The 16,681-nt window shown below is 41.2% G+C and overlaps 1 protein-coding gene across 3 annotated transcripts in view; it reads right to left on the bottom strand.

Moving 5' to 3' along the window:
- Positions 1–585: 585 nt before the first annotated feature.
- Positions 586–16,681, bottom strand: part of TMCO3 (transmembrane and coiled-coil domains 3) — a 41,861-nt gene continuing 25,765 nt past the window's right edge. For all 3 annotated transcript variants that reach the window (XM_056555816.1, XM_056555815.1, XM_056555814.1), the window contains exons 9-13: positions 15,369–15,564; positions 14,630–14,780; positions 12,281–12,360; positions 8,053–8,202; positions 586–5,236 (exon numbers count right to left, since the gene is read on the bottom strand). In XM_056555816.1, coding sequence (XP_056411791.1) covers positions 5,123–5,236; positions 8,053–8,202; positions 12,281–12,360; positions 14,630–14,780; positions 15,369–15,564 — 691 coding nt within the window. In that variant the 3' untranslated portion in view covers positions 586–5,122. The remainder of the gene's footprint in view (positions 5,237–8,052; positions 8,203–12,280; positions 12,361–14,629; positions 14,781–15,368; positions 15,565–16,681) is intronic.

Genomic DNA, 16,681 nt, shown 5'->3' with positions numbered 1-16,681 from the left:
AAGACCTTTATTGATGGAGAATACAATATAATGTTATGTTTTGATGTAGGAGAAGGGAAAATCACAAGTGCATCATATAACCGTAAAAACTTGTTTTTATAGGTTGACGTTAAGAACACAAAAATGGTTATGCAACAAGGATAAACATGTTTAGGAGTTAAAGAGTACCTATCACTAAATAAACTTTTCTACACTAACTTAAGCTATGTTCCCTTACTACATCTAACACCTTCCCTGCCCTTAAAAACGTTTTAAAGAGCTTGAAAAAGCTCTGTAACTTACCTATCTTCTTGCTCACTTAGTGTGAGCACCCGGCAGGAGGATGTGGGCGTGCCCCAGCAGGCTCCGCTTCACTGAAGCCTGCTGGGGGGGACTGCTTCCGCCCTCACTTGGGGGGGGGGGGGGGCGCATGGGAATAGTACCTGCTTGTCCTCAGTGTACGGGGCGCCGCTTGTCCTCAGTGAATGGAACGCTGCTTGTCCTCAGTGATTGTCCTCAGTGTACGGGGCGCCGCTTGTCCTCAGTGAACGGGGCGCCGCATGTCCTGAGTGTATTGGGCGCCGCTTGTCCTCAGTGCCCAGATGCTTGCTTGTCCCCAGATGCTTGCTTGTCCCCAGTGTTCAGAGCGTCGCTTGTCCCCAGTGTTCAGAGCGCCGCTTATCCTTGGTGTTCAGTGCCCTGCATGTGAGCACAGCGCTCCCGCCTGTCTGATTGACAGGCGGGGAACTGCGCTGAGCTGGTCACGTGCTCAGCCAGCACTGCGATTTCGGACTCACTGTCAGGCTGGCGTGAGTCCGAAATCAATGAAAAGCTTGTGGCTAGGGAGACCCCTAGTGGCCACATTTTCAAAACTAAAAAACACATAAAAGGAAGCATTTTTTTTAAATTAAATCTAATTACAAAGTTGTTCTATATACAATCAGCTTTAACATATCAAAACTTTTTTTGATGATAGGTACTCTTTAAAATGTAGAAAGCTGTTAACCAAGTCAGTATATACAGTCATTTTCCTTGCGCAGAAAGGAGTGCAGCAGAGACACGAGATATATTTGATACACCTAATGAAAAGATGTGCAAGAAAAGTTTAGATTCTCTTTATTTTAACCTTCAAGTAATACAACCATTCACATTATCCCTGATAAAATCAACAATTACTGTCCATTTCATTTACAGGGTTATTTCCATGACAGTAAGTGATGGCATTTGCCGATTGGTGGGAGACTGACTGTCTAGACCCTCACTAATGTTCAGAATGAACGATCACCAAAAATGCTGCATATCCTAAAATCTTCAGGTCCAACCTCAGGACCCCACAGCAACACTCTCATTATGTCCTGTGCAAGGAACTACAACCCAGCCCTATTGACTTGAATGAGACTTTGCTACAGTTTCCTGCACAGATGGTGGCCAGGATCTACCTTGTGCAAGTAATAAGCCAAAAGGAATTTGACCTTTCATTCTTATGGTCAGTGGGAGTCCCAGAGGTCAGTTCTGAAACCCTTACTGATCTGAACGTTATGGTATAGCCTAACATTTTAGGATGAGCATAACCCTTTGAAGACAAGTAAATATTAAGCAAACCCAAACCATTGGACAATGTATACAAAAGTTAGACCACTGGAAAACTAGATAAAGAAAAGAATGTGTAGGGTTCTTTTAAGACAAAAACAAAAACTTGGTCCTGCATTCGTCCCTAAACAAAAGCAATACATTTTTTTATTAGTTAAGGAGCAGCAGTGTTTTGAAGAGCTTTAGTGTGCTCTAACAAACATTCCCTTATACCATTTGGTCTCTGTGAAACTGGAATGAGTTAACAGTCGGTACTAGAAAATACCAGCTACACACTTAGGAAACACAAAAATAACATTGTCCAGATGGGAGTGAGCCCAGTACCATTTCCGAAAATTGCATTTAAAAAAAATATATATTGCTACTCACTGTCCCGATGGTAACACTTGGGGGAGCAGGAGAAATATGAAGAAATTGAAAGAGTCGGCAACTCACCGATGCTTCTCACTCTTCTTTATGGTAGAGAATACTCACATAACACGGACAACAGAGAGGGACACAGTTGGGGGGGTATGTGGAAGGCGACAGCAGCCGTTGTTTCGCACGGTTCACGTGCTTCGTCTGGCCTGTGAGTTGCCAACTATCTCAATTTCTTCATATCTCTCCTGTACCATACTGTGCCTAGCCAGAGCACCACCACTACTCTATATGCAACTACCAGCCAGCCATCAGCACACCTAGATCCTCATATACAGCTAGAAGCAGTGCCGGTCCTATTTTTCTTTTTTTTTTTGTTTTACACTTGGGGGAGTACTTACTAAAATACAGAAGTGGACAAAATTGTTGGTACCCTTCCGTTAAAGACAGAAACCCCCATGACGCTCCCTGAAATAACTTGAAACTACAAAAGTTATAATAAAAATGTGCTGAAAATGAACATCAGACATTAACTTTTATATTGTGGTTTAACAGAATTATTTAGAAAAACAAAATAATCCAACTGGCCTAGACGAAAATGATGGCACCCCTAGAAAATAAATATTTTGACTATAGGAACATGTTAAACTAAGGTGTGTCCTGCACACCTTAAAAGTAGTCACTGTGCTGTTTGGTATCATGGTGTGTACCACACTTAATATGGACTGCAGAAAGCCAAGGAGAGAGTTGTCTTAGAAGATAAGAAAGAAAATTATATACAAGCATGTTAAAGGTAAAGGCTATAGGACCTCCAAGATCTCCAAGCAGATTGATGTTCCTGGGACTACAGTTGCACATATTCAGGAGTTTAAGGTCCACAGGACTGTAGCCTACCTTCCTGGATGTGCACACAAGGAAAACTTATGACAAATCGAAGAGACGGATTATACGAAAGGTAACCAAAAGGCCCAGAACTTCAAAAGACATTAGAGATGAACTCCAAGGTCTAGGTACATCAGTATCATATCTCACCATCCGCTGCTGTGGACTTAAGTGGATTTAATGGAAGGTCCAAGGACGACACAACTGTTAAAAGCAAATCATAAAAAAGTGAGCCTGGAATTTGCCAAAATGCAGATTGACAAGCCAAAAAAGCTTCCAGGAGAATGTCCTTTGGACAGATAAGGCATAATCGGAGATATTTGGCAAGTAACATCAGCTATATGTTCAAAGACACAAAAAGGTACTGTGAGGCATGGAGGAGGCTCGGTTAGGTTTTGGGGCTGCTGTGCCTTGAATCTGTACAATGAAATCTCACAAGGCATTCTGGAGTGAAAGTGCTGCCCAGTGTCAGGAAGCTTGGTCTCAGACACAGGTCATGGGTCCTCCAAAAGGATAATGATCACAAAACACACAGCTAAGAGCAAAACATTGGACTGTTCAGAAGTGGTCTTCTATGAGCCCTGATCTGGATCCTATTAAAGATCTGAGGAAGGAACCTGCAGTCTGTAGAAGACCCTTTCACACCTAAGACAGCTGGAGCAGTATCTTATGAGGAGTCGGCCAAGATACCTGAAGAAAAGTGCAGAAGTCTCAATGAGAGATCCAGAAATCACATGACTGCAGTGACAGCCTGAAAAGGTTGTGCAACAATATATTTAGTTCAAGGGCTATTTTTTTAGTCCAGGCCAGTTTCATTTTTTGTTTTTCAAAAACCACGATTCAAAAGTAATGTCTGATTTTTATCAGTTAATTTTTATTCATTATGACTTTTGTCAGTTACAAGCTATTCTTGCATGCAGTGTTGAAATATTTTGTGCAAGTAACATTTGTGCAAAATCGTACATTACAATGAGGTATCACTCAGATCTGCGGTCCGGTTCTAGAATTACCCTTTGTATTAGCCGCTTTGCGCAATGGAGGAAGCACCCACCATATCCAACATCCCTGAATATTCATGGGACCCCTTCGCCCATGTGAGCGTGATGAGCACACATATCCGTACAAAGGGGATGGAGGCAAGGATGCTGGGTATGTCGGGTCCCGCCTCCATTGTGCAAAGCCAGCCAATTTCAGAACAGGAATCCCAGCTAATACATTGTCTGGGTCTGGATCCAGGTAAGTGATACCCCATTGTGTTCTGGTTCACCCACACTATAACCCTGTGTATTGGCTTTAGAGCAGGTGAACCTGCTGACAGTTTCCCTTTAAGAATCAGTTGCCTCTGCATACATTTGGTGTATAATTTGTCATTTATTGTCTGATCATTGGGTCTTGTACACAGAACAATTATCAACCTGTTTGCCCGATAATCGCCCCATGTAAAAGACCCTAAAGGTTTCACATTGCAGAACCATGTCTTTCAAATTGACTGTAGGGGAAATCATAGTTACTGCAATTGTTTATGACCGAATAAAACACAATTTTATTTTTGGTCTCTGGTACTTTCCACATAGAAAAGCTTTTAAGAAAACACATTCCATAGCTGCAATTATATGCGTAGTGTGCTCGAATATCTGAAATATGTTGCACCCGACTAGAATTAAATAAATAACGCCATTGAAGACAAAAATTTATCTCCCTACCAATTCTTACATAAAAGGAGAAGACACAAAAACTTCATACAAGAAAAGAATCCTGGATAAACCCAATATACATCTGTCCTTCGTACAAAATATTTCTATGATACAGAAGAACCTGCAAATGTGCTGCCGTAACCAGGATACTGCGGGGAACTCTGCATCTTAATAATAGAAAATGGGTATGTGTCCTAACAACACTTTGACCATGACCTTAACTTCCATTGCAAGTGCTATGATGCGTGATCTGCTGCCTATCCCATAAACCATTCAATTGTGTTGATTTTCCATTTACTTGAGCCTTGATCCAACAGTCCTAGCAAACAGCACTTAGTAGTGCAATAAAAATACTTCAAGATGACGCTCAAAAAAAAAAAAAAAAGATAAAATGAAACAATATTTAGATTAAAAGGCACATAGAGAAGAAATATTCAAGTTTATCTCCAGGAAGTTGTTGTAAAAATTATGTATGGTGGACCATGACCAAAATTAAACAGGGTGAGGACTCGGTGATCCCAGAAGCATGACCCAAACAAGCTTTACCTCAAAGGGCTACACAGTTGTCTGTGACATACATGGTCTAAGAAACACTGGTGATGTCCATAATCTGAAGGTTATTAAGTATTCGGCCGTTTATCTGGTCTTGGGACACATTTGGTAATAGCTACTCTCCACAGAGCAGGTGCTAGGAGAAGGCTTAGTGTTGTCACACTCAGGATAAGGAGGTAGACCTGCAAGCAGATGAAAGGAGCATTAAATAAGTACTAAAGATCCAGACATCTCCAGCAAATCTTCATCATCATACAAAATAAAACATTTCTTCCATTATTTATTAAAACCCCAGTAACTGCCCAGAAAATTAAAAAATATTTACCATTAATTGGGTTATCTTAAAGGAGAACTCCAGAATATAAAAATTGTCCTCCATACTGCCGGCAGAAAAAAAAAATAAAGATGTACATACCTTCCTTCGCTCCCCCAGGGCCTACGGTAACCGCCACGATCCTCTTCTTGGTTGCCGGTTCACTGCACTCAGCCAATCACCGGCCGCAGTGAAGTCCCGGTTTGCAGGCAAAAGGCTGAGCGGCAGTGTGAGAACGCTTCAAGACACAAAATTCTTCACTTCACCAGCACCTGCTGCCAGGGCCAGAAACGTCACACTGCCACTCAGCCTATCGCCGGCCGAGTCGGGACTTCACTGCGGCCGGTGATTGGCTGAGTGCAGTACGACTCGCCGACCACCGGCAACCAGGAAGAGGATCACAGCAGAGACCGGAGCCGGTTACAGGAGGCCCCAGGGGAGTGAAGGAAGGTATGTAAATCTTTATTTTTTTACTGCTGGCAGTATGGAGGACAATTTTTATATTCTGGAATTCTCCTTTAAGATTCTAACCTATTCACAGGATAGGTAAAGCATCCCTGATCAGTGGGGGATTGACTGCAGGGACCTCCGACTATCATGAGAACACTATTACTGTGCCATCTTCTGCAGTTCCATCATGAGTGAATGAAGCAGCAGCGTACATGCTTGACTGTCACTTCATTCACTCTGTGGACAAGAGATTATTCTCATGATTGGTGGGGTCCCCAGTGGCCAGACCACCAACAATGAAATACTTATTGCCTATCCTATAAATAATTAATTAGGTATGATCTTGGGACAACCCCTTTATTACCACCCTTACACACATACACACACTGTTTATTACATAATTGAACTGTTGTACCTATCAACACACAATTCCAGTGAGACCATAAAACAAAAATCTATTTAAGTGGGAAAAACGCTCCAGAGTTTAGTGCAAATAAGAGTAAATAAAATGGTTTCACCAAGCACACAAGAGGTGACAATCAATATCCCTATTACTCCCTAACTGAAGATATTATTTCCCTATAAGGCCTATAACAGATGGCCCTGTCAGCAACCTCACTCTAAGGCTGCTTTCACACTATAAAATTCATCCGTTTTAAAGATCCGTTTGATGTTCCGTTATGAAAACCCTGAAAATCGTCCATTAAACGTCCGTTAGAAAATCCCATTATAGTCTATGAGATTTTTTGTGACGGAACATAGTAACGGGAGAAATAGTGCATGCACCAAAGAGACCATTTGCAACATTGGACTTCAGATAGTGACGTATACACCTCTGGCGTCATTGACCATTGTAGCCCTATTGCATTAGATCAGTGTTTTCCAACCTTTGACCATTGACACCCTGTGATTCCCAATGAAAATAGAACACACTGTGTCAACAATATTAGTGGTGAAGCACAGCTGGTGACTGTATTCTGGCTTGATACATTGTCAGAAATGTTCCAGATACAAAAGAGAACAGTAAAGCCACCTGACATGGGAGTATTTCAGTCAGTATTTTGCATCATGAGTGGGTCCAGTACACAGAAGAACAGCAAATCTTTCCATTTTCTTTTCTCTGTTTAAGTTCCAGTCCTGGTTTTGGTTAACAAATTTTGAAGCCAAATACGGACCCAAAATCTACCATGAAAAAGTGGTCTTTTAATTATAATGTTCTGTTATGAAATTGCTAGAATACATAAAGCATCTTTAAATAGGAGAGAAAAACGGTGCCCTCAAGCACTTCTGTGTATTTCTGCCTCTTTGGTCATTTGTCCTCAAAAAACAATGCTTCTTTTATTAAATTATCTTGTGCACTTCTTTTGGTGCAGAAACCTGGCAAAACACAAAAAAAAAAAAAAGCACAAAAGAACACCTCTTTTTAAAAGAAGCTTGTAAAAGCACTAAAAAGTTAAGCAGTTTGAAATCAGGTTTAGGCTGCATTCACACCACGTTTTTGCAATACAGTTCCCGTATACGTTTTCTATGTGAAAACCGTATGGAACCGTATTGAAAACCGTATGCATTGACTCTCCATTGAAAACCGTATGCCAAAAGATGCACCAGGTTGTGTCCGTTTTGCATCCAGTAAGGTTTTGTCAGTTTTTTATCCTGTACCCAAAACCGTAGCCTACCTCGGTTTTTGGTCCGGGTGAAAAACTGTATTAAACCATAAAAGTTTCTTTTTTTTTTAATTTTTTTTTTTTTTTTAACATGGGAGTCAATGGGAACTGTACAGAACTGTATGTGCATACGGTTCCATCTGGTTTTCACCATATGGTTTTTGACTTTGCACAGTTTTTTTTCTTGGAATTTCAATCAAACAAGTGAAACTTTATTCATAATGGAGTGAAAAGTTAAAAACGTATACGTTTTTTTCTTAAAAAACAGATGCAACCGGAAATAATTTTTAAAACCGTATCATGTAACATGTTTTTTCACTGTATACAGGTTAAAATTTGTACACACGTTTTGATACAGTTTAGTCCGGGTTTTGAGGAATCCGTTTTTCATCAAAAACCTGATACGGGAACTGTATTGCAAAAACGTGGTAAGAATGCACCCTTAGCAAGCTTCTTTTTACATGTGAACATACCCTTATACTCAGAGCAATAGGTTTGGACATGACAGTTTACTTTTATGTATTATAACCATACCTGAGGTCACTATAATGTACACATATTCAGGACTTACCTCTCGTGAGATGATCCCCGACCTGCGGGCTCTGCTGCCTAAAACAAATGAAAACTCGCTGACTTGAGCCAGCCCTGCCGACACGATCCACTTAATGTACTGGCTGCTTTGTGGCAGAATCAAAGACAGTACAAGCACTGCCAACACAAACTAAAGATAAACATATATATAGCTGTTACATTGTGCATTACTATTACTATATACACTAATCCTAAACTGTATATTTGCATCTGAACATAATCTAGGTCCATGTGATCGGCCATATCAGGCCAGGAAGGGGGTGACCATGATATGATGATTTTCAATCAGATTAAAGGAGTACTGTACTATTCAAAGGACAAAGGAAAAGTGTCTGACCACTGGGACCCCCACAATCTCCTGCACGGCACCCCAGCTTTCCCCAGGAACAGAGTGTGATGACCCCCGCACAAAGCGTCCGCTCCATGTATCTCTATGGGAGAGCCACAGATATCCTAACTTTAGAGATACATGAAGGGGGCGTGTTGGCCAGCACATGTGCAAGGGTCGACACACTCGGTTCCTGTGGAGAGCCAGGGTACTGTGCAGGAGATCGGGGGATTCCAGCAGTCGGAACCCCCATGATTAAACATTCATCGCCTATCCTTTGTATGGCACCACAATACTCCTTTAATGATATCGTCCATGAAACATGTCTTTTCAGTTAACATAACTAAATCTGACATCTTTCCAGTTCTGAGAACCCCCATCTTAGACACCATATCAGCAGTTAACTTTAAATATGTAAGTGATAAAGTATTTATGTGAAACACAAAAAAAAAATAATAGATTATAGAGGTTAAACACTTTTCTTGTCAGTCTAGTATGTGCTACATGCTCATATGACACATACACTGTACATCTAAACAGGAGATTGAAATCTACCGGCACACCACAGAGCAGCTGTACGTCTAAACAGGAGATCACACCACAGAGCAGGGACCAGATTTTTTTCCTGGCATTTAACAAGCTAGTATTTCCTAGATACTTTATTAAACTGAATCTATATAGTCTTATGTGTCCCTGTCATTTAAAAAAAAAAATTGACATGTCAAAAGTTTTGGTCAGTCAAGGTCTCAGTGCAGAGACCTCCAATGATCATTAGAATAAGCCGGGAGAAGCATATGACCATGCACGTCACAATGATCTCTGTCCGGCCCCCTAGGCTTACAATGGGCCGTCTAGTGAAGCAGGATGGAGATCACTGTGGGCCGATGAGTAAAGCTACCACATGCTTCTTCCCACTTGTGCTCAATGCTGTTTTGATATATTTTTCATACTTTTCACTAACTTATAAATAAACGCATCTTATGATTCCACTCAAAAATGTTATAACCATCTATCTATCCATAAGATAAAGTCCAAGGTTACAGCAGTATGACAAAGACTCTGGTTAATGTTGTGGAACCAATAAACCATTAGGCTTTGATCAAATCCAGAGTCTCCGTCATGGTGATGTAACCTTAGACTTTACCTTATGTATGGTTCTTACGGATTTGCCATCCGGATGGTTGTTTTTAGTGATGGAATCAAGTGTTGTCCTCTATTTCTAGTGTTCATTATCAATCTATCAACACAGCAGTTTATAATTCAATGAGTAACATTAACCCCTTAAGGACTCAGGGTTTTTCAGTTTTTGCACTTTCGTTTTTTCCTCCATACCTTTTAAAAATCATAACCCTTTCAATTTTCCCCCTAAAAATCCATGTTATGGCTTATTTTTTGCGTCGCCAATTCTACTTTGCAGTGACATTAGTCATTTTACCCAAAAATGCACAGCGAAACGGGGAAAAAAATCATTGTGCGACAAAATTGAAGAAAAAACGCCATTTTGTAACTTTTGGGGGCTTCCGTTTCTATGCAGTGCATATTTCGGTAAAAATTACACCTTACCATTATTCTGTAGGTCCATACGGTTAAAATGATACCCTACTTATATAGGTTTGATTTTGTCGCACTTCTGGAAAAAATCATAACTACATGCAGGAAAATGTATACGTTTAAAAATGTCATCTTCTGACCCCTATAACTTTTTTATTTTTCCACGTACAGGGCGGTATGAGGACTCATTTTTTGCGCCGTGATCTGAAGTTTTTATCGGTATGATTTTAGTTTTGATCGGATTTTTTAATGGTATAAAAAGTGACCAAAAATGCGCTTTTTTTGACTTTGGAATTTTTTTGCGCGTACGCCATTGACCGTGCGGTTTAATTAATGATATATTTATATAGATCGGACATTTACGCACGCGGCGATACCACATATGTTTATCTTTATTTTTTTTACACTGTTTTATTTTTTTTATGGGAAAAGGGGGGTGATTCAAACTTTTATTAGGGAAGGAGTTAAATGACCTTTATTAACACTTTTTTTTTAACTTGTTTTTGCAGTGTTATAGGTCCCATAGGGACCTATAACACTGCACACACTGATCTCTCATCCTGATCACAGGCGTGTATTAACACGCCTGTGATCAGTGTTATCGGCGCTTGACTGCTTCTACCTGGATCTCCGGCACGGAGCAGTCATTCGCCGATCGGACACCGAGGAGGCAGGTAGGGGCCCTCCCGGTGTCCTGCAAGCTGTTCGGGACGCCGCAATTTCACCGCGGCGGTCCCGAACAGCCCGACTGAGCAGCCAGGTCACTTTCACTTTAGAAGCGGCGGTCAGCTTTGACCGCTGCTTCTAAAGGGTTAATACCGCACATCGCCGCGATCGGCGATGTGTGGTATTAGCCGCGGGTCCCGGCCGTTGATGAGCGCCGGGACCGACGCGATATGATGCGGGATCGCGGCGCGATACCCGCTTCATATCGCGGGAGCCGGCGCAGGACGTAAATATACGTCCTGCGTCGTTAAGGGGTTAAAGGACCTGTACGGTCTCCTGTTACAGTTTCAAAGCAGGAAGCCTAATTGCACATTGTTTTTAAAGTGAATTTCCAGATACCCAGTACTTTACCGCCTACAACTGTGATTCATTGCTATACTCCAGCAGACCTGCACTAGCCATGCCAAGAAGTGTTGTCAAAAGCTCTAAAACTCAGAATTAACAGCAATGAGGAAAGTGAAACTACATAGACAGATTGGCAGATCTCTGGGCAAGTGCTTAAATTACTTTAGCTCTATAAGCATAATAAAGAAAACTGCTGTCAGCAGATGAAATATCTCACTTCTACAGAATTTACCATGAACAATACTAAAAAATGCTATACAAGTAAACATGCATTTGTACGCAAAGTAAGAGTCCAACAAAAAAACGAGTCCATCAATTTCAACCTAAAACCTACTGAGTTGATCCAGAGGCAAGCAAACCCCTCTTCTCCCCCCACACACACACACACGAGGCTGAGACTAATCACCCTATGGGGGGGGGGGGGGTAAAATTCCTTCCCTACCCCAATATGGCAAATAGAATAAATCCCTGGATCACCATTCTATCCACATAAATCCAGTATCCATAACCTATAATATCACATTTTTCCAGAAAACCAGACCCCCCATGACTTGTTTATTGAGTCAAACATCACAACATTATGTGGCAGAGAGTTCCATTGTCTCACTGCTCTTACAGTAAAGAATCTCTGTCTGTGATGATGGTGAAACCGAAAAAGGCCACTAGAAAGATCTCTGTACTGTCCATTCATATATTTGTACATTGTCATCAAATCGCCCCTAAGACGTCTTTTCTCTAAACTAAATAACCCCAAGCTTGATAGCCTGTCTTGGTATGTAATCCACCCACTCCCTTGATTATCTTAGTTGCCCTCCTCTGCATCTGGTCCAGTTCAGTCATGTTTTCTTATACACAGGTGCCCAAAAATGGACACAATACTCCATATGTGGTCTGACTAATGATTTATGCAAAACTATGTTCTTGTTACATGCCTCTATGCCTCTCTTGATACACCCCATGATTTTATCAGCCTTGGCAGCAGCTACTGTAAAAATAAGATATATAGCGTAATGAAAAGGGTTGTCTATATAAGGACCCTTTCCATACAGATTGGCTGTTCATCGTGTACCCATCCACATGATAGTCAATCTGAGGAACAGCGATCCGTGCACTGCATGAATGCCTGGAGGTCACTAGAGAGCGGCTCCGTGTTTTGGGACACAAATGGGGTCCTGAGCAGAGGACAGCTGTCTATGATGTCATGTGACCTAATAGACAACTCCTAAAACATTTTGCGCTCACATAGGGTAAACCTTACCTTCATTATCACCAGTGTCAATGTCAAGGATAAAAGAATTGTTAACTCATAAATTACAAATGTTGGAAATACATGAAGTCCTGCAAACAGAAAAAATATATGTATTAAAATAAACATAAAATCATATTTCCATCCCTCCTCAACCCTAGTTCACACGTGCAGATTTTCTGCAGCTGATTTTACTACCTATTGAAGTGAATGGGTAGACAAATCAGCCGCAAAATATGCATGTGTGAACGTATCCTACAAAACAATTGAGGTCCTGTCCTTTTTCTTTTACACTCACAACAGCTGTACAAGTATTTGGATGAGGAAGCCCTAGTATATCCTAAAATGATGCCATCACATTTTATTTTACACTTTTTAAATTCAATAAAAATGTATTTTATTTATTTTGCTTCCAACATATGTTGCAATGTACCGTATTCCATATTCTACACATTGGTCCATGTACCACACCTAGTTTTACATACACTAGGGCCAATTTTATAAGAAGCTAATTTAACCCAATAACCTTCAGGATGGGTTAGTTTTCAAACATATTAGCCCTGATTTACTAAGAGTGACGTGCAGTTTTTTTTTTCCCCAACAGAGGTTTTTCCATAGTATTTACTAATGTTTCCCTACATTTTACACTTATCTCTACATTTTGCTTTTTTTACACATGCTCAGCTTAAATTCACCACATTTTCAGTGGAAACCTTAATAAATATGTTGGGATTTTTTGAAAATGTCGGAGACACGCCCCCTTTCTGGCCCCCTTATGACCATGCCCCTTTTTTGGGTATTCTCAGTAAAATGGTGAGTTGGTGGTGCTGGGCGATAAGACCAAAAATGAGTATCACGGTATTTCACGGTATTTTTTTTTTACATTGAGACTTGCATTGAGGTGGCGTAGCGGAACTAAATGATCTGAACACTGGGGCAGTAGAGTACCCTTTTAAATAGATGTAACAAACAACCATACAGCCTCCAGCTGTTGCAAAACTACAACTCCCAGCATGTTGGACTATATAGTAGTGTATAGTATAGGTCAGTGTTTCCCAACTAGGGGTGCCTCCAGCTGTTGCAAAACTACAACTCCAAGCATGTTGGACTATATAGTAGTGTATAGTATAGGTCAGTGTTTCCCAACTAGGGGTGCCTCCAGCTATTGCAAAACTACTACTCCCAGCATGTTGGACTATATAGTAGTGTATAGTATAGGTCAGTGTTTCCCAACCAGGGGTGCCTCCAGCTATTGCAAAACTACTACTCCCAGCATGTTGGACTATATAGTAGTGTATAGTATAGGTCAGTGTTTCCCAACTAGGGTGCGTCCAGCTGTTGCAAAACCACTACTCCCAGCATGCCCAGACAGCCGTTGGCTGACCGGGCATGCTGGGAGTTGTAGTTTTGCAACAGCTGGAGGGCCTCAACAGCTGGAGGGCTTACTGTAGGTATAGTATATTATACAGACCCCTGTCCATCCCAGAACCCTGACTCACCTTCCCAGTTGCTGCAGGGACCGTCCAGGGAGGGTGGTCTCGGCCATCCATCCTTCCTGTAGTGTCCGGCCGCATTCCATCTTCTCCGGGGGTCCTGTTCTCCACTCCGGGCAGGCTCCGGCCTAGTAACGCTGCATAGACGCCGCTGCGCAGTGACGCCTGTGCGCAGCGACGCACCTGACGTCACGGCGCAGCGGCATCCATGCAGCGTATTAGGCCGGAGCCTGCCCGGAGTGGAGAAGAGGACCCCCGGAGAAGAAGGACAGCCCGGACCGGTTCACCCTCCACCCGGAACGCCGCCAGACACTACAGGAAGGATGGATGTCCCGGACCACCCCCATTACGGGTAAGTTTAATTTTTTTTATTGACTCGGAGGGTGGGGGAGGGGCCCGAGCGGTATGGGCAAAAATCCATACCGTGGAAGAAAAAAAAAAAAAACGGTATCCGGTTCATACTGGTATACCACCCAGCACTATGAGTTGGTAGTTTTTTTTCCCATTCTGGCACAAATTCTGCCACAGACATTGTAAACCTGACATGTTTTGTCGGGTTGCGCGCTACAATCTGGCGCACAACCCGACAAAACATGTCAGGTTTACAATATTAAATCAGGGTCATTGTCGGAGGGTGCTGACTAATCCTGTAATTTATACATTTTTTGTTGACAGATTCTCTATTTTCCCAAGTCGATTTTGAGACTATAAGCACACACATTCCCATCCCCAGAACAAAGCTTAATAAGAAGACAAGTGAGATCTGGTATTTAGAGCAGAGAGGTCAGAAGCCTTCATCACACAGGGAAGCACTTATTACTCAGGCGTAATTAAGTTTAATTGCCGACCTCTTTTTGCCATTGCTTACCTATAGAAGCAAAGAAAATAATAGCCAGGAAATCTCTTATGGGCTCAATGCACGACATAATTTCCTCAGTAACCATGTGTCCTTGGGACGAAATGAGAGCGCCAGCTAGGAAACAACCCAATTCCATCGACACATCCAGTAGTTCTGTAAGCTGCCAGGAAAGAAAATGTTCATTAAATAAAAATAAAATGAGTCCGCTGCAATAATGAATCATTTAGAGCTTCTTTAGAACAGGTTATAGGCAGCGCAAAAGGCACAATATGTCATTTACTAAAACGTACAGGATATCATTACACAATCGAAGCAAACTTACAGGCTGCTAAAAATGACTTGTGGACAGATTTACGAGCGCAGTCGAAGTTCTATAGTGAAAAGATGTCAGAAATGTTTTTTGCAAGGCTATGAATGTACAGAGCGGCAGGACACAAAACCAGATCTGTTCCCAGTAATGTATTCAGCGGCAGCTGGAAGAAGTGTAAAGTAGCATGCGCATGTTAACCCTTCTTTACTGCCTTAATGGATGTCACAGTGTGGGAAGCTTTAACGCAGAATTTCTATCACTAATACATTCTGAAATATGAAGACGTATTCATCATGCTCATACAAAGACATTATTATACTGCATATACGCCAGCATTCAAGGCATATTACCAGGCATAACTGACCTTTTACATATTAGAAATGTTATCAATCTACTAAACTATTTATGGCCTATATAGTAAAGAAAAGAAACTGTTACCGTCAGCATAAGAAAAACGAAAGCAGAGATTCCCATGACCAGAATTTCTTTATTTCCTTTACTTTCATGATGTAGTTTTCGATAATAAGGCCCGATGAGATAGGTCTTCATAATAAGACAGATGAGAACGACTGCAACCAAAGAGAAGACTATCTGTCCAATCAGCGTCAGAATCCGGAAAATCTCCAAGACAACACTAGAGGGAAATAGGTTATATATTTATCGACAAGTAAGTTAATTTATACATCCCCACAGAAATCGTATAAAAAGGTAAAAGCCACAGTCTACAAAACAGAAAAAGTATTGCACCGGCAATGTGTCTGTCATTACAGATATTCTCGTTTAAAGGGATTATCCAGGAAAAAAACTTTTTTTTATATATCAACTGGCTCCAGAAAGTTAAACAGATTTGTAAATTACTTCTTTTAAAAAAATCTTAATCCTTCCAGTACTTATGAGCTTCTGAAGTTAAGGTTGTTCTTTTCTGTCTAAGTGCTCTCTGATGACACGTGTCTCGGGAAACACGTGTCTCTTCTAAACTGGGCGTTTCCCGAGACATGTGTCATCAGAGAACTCTCAGACAGAAAATAACAACCTTAACTTCAGTAGCTCATAAGTACTGGAAGGATTAAGATTTTTTAATAGAAGTAATTTACAAATCTGTTTAACTTTCTGGAGCCAGTTGATATAGAAAAAAAAGTTTTTTCCTGGATAACCCCTTTAAGCTTAGACACTTAGTTAAGAGTCCCCCGTGGCAGTCTTGACCGCGCTGTTATTCCTAAATGTGAAAATATGGTAATCTAAAAGTAGACAAATCCCTTTAGGAATGCCTATTTCTTAAGAGATAATATATGTATTATGCCGTACTTTGAAGCAGTGCAGGTTTACCCCATATTGAAAAGATACTTTTTTTTTTTTTGCTCTGCCACGTAGATTTCAAATCTGCACCACAGTATGGAACTACTGCCTGGATTCACATTGAAAAGGAGAGAGGGTAACACCGGAGGGAGGGTGAGGGTAATCACAAGTCAAATACTGCTTACCCTGGGTGGTTGTGTACTGTCATACACAACAATGATATGCACGTGAGAGATAAAATATGGGTCCTGTCTGCAGCTTCCAGCCTTCAAATCATACGGTAAGAAGAACGGCTTCACAAGGAGCAAATGGCAAGATAATTCCACCATGGGCTGATCGGGTTATTGTTCCTCCTTTCCTTCATTTGTATACCTTGGTGACTATGTACATTGTTTAGCTATCATTTATCTTGTACCTTTACACACACACACATTTATATATATATATATGTATAT

The sequence above is a fragment of the Hyla sarda genome, chromosome 2 (genome assembly GCF_029499605.1).
Source record: "Hyla sarda isolate aHylSar1 chromosome 2, aHylSar1.hap1, whole genome shotgun sequence".
NCBI classification, from domain to species: Eukaryota; Metazoa; Chordata; class Amphibia; order Anura; family Hylidae; genus Hyla; species Hyla sarda.
Note: the sequence above shows the minus strand (reverse complement) of the source record. Positions and strands in the feature narration are given on the sequence as shown.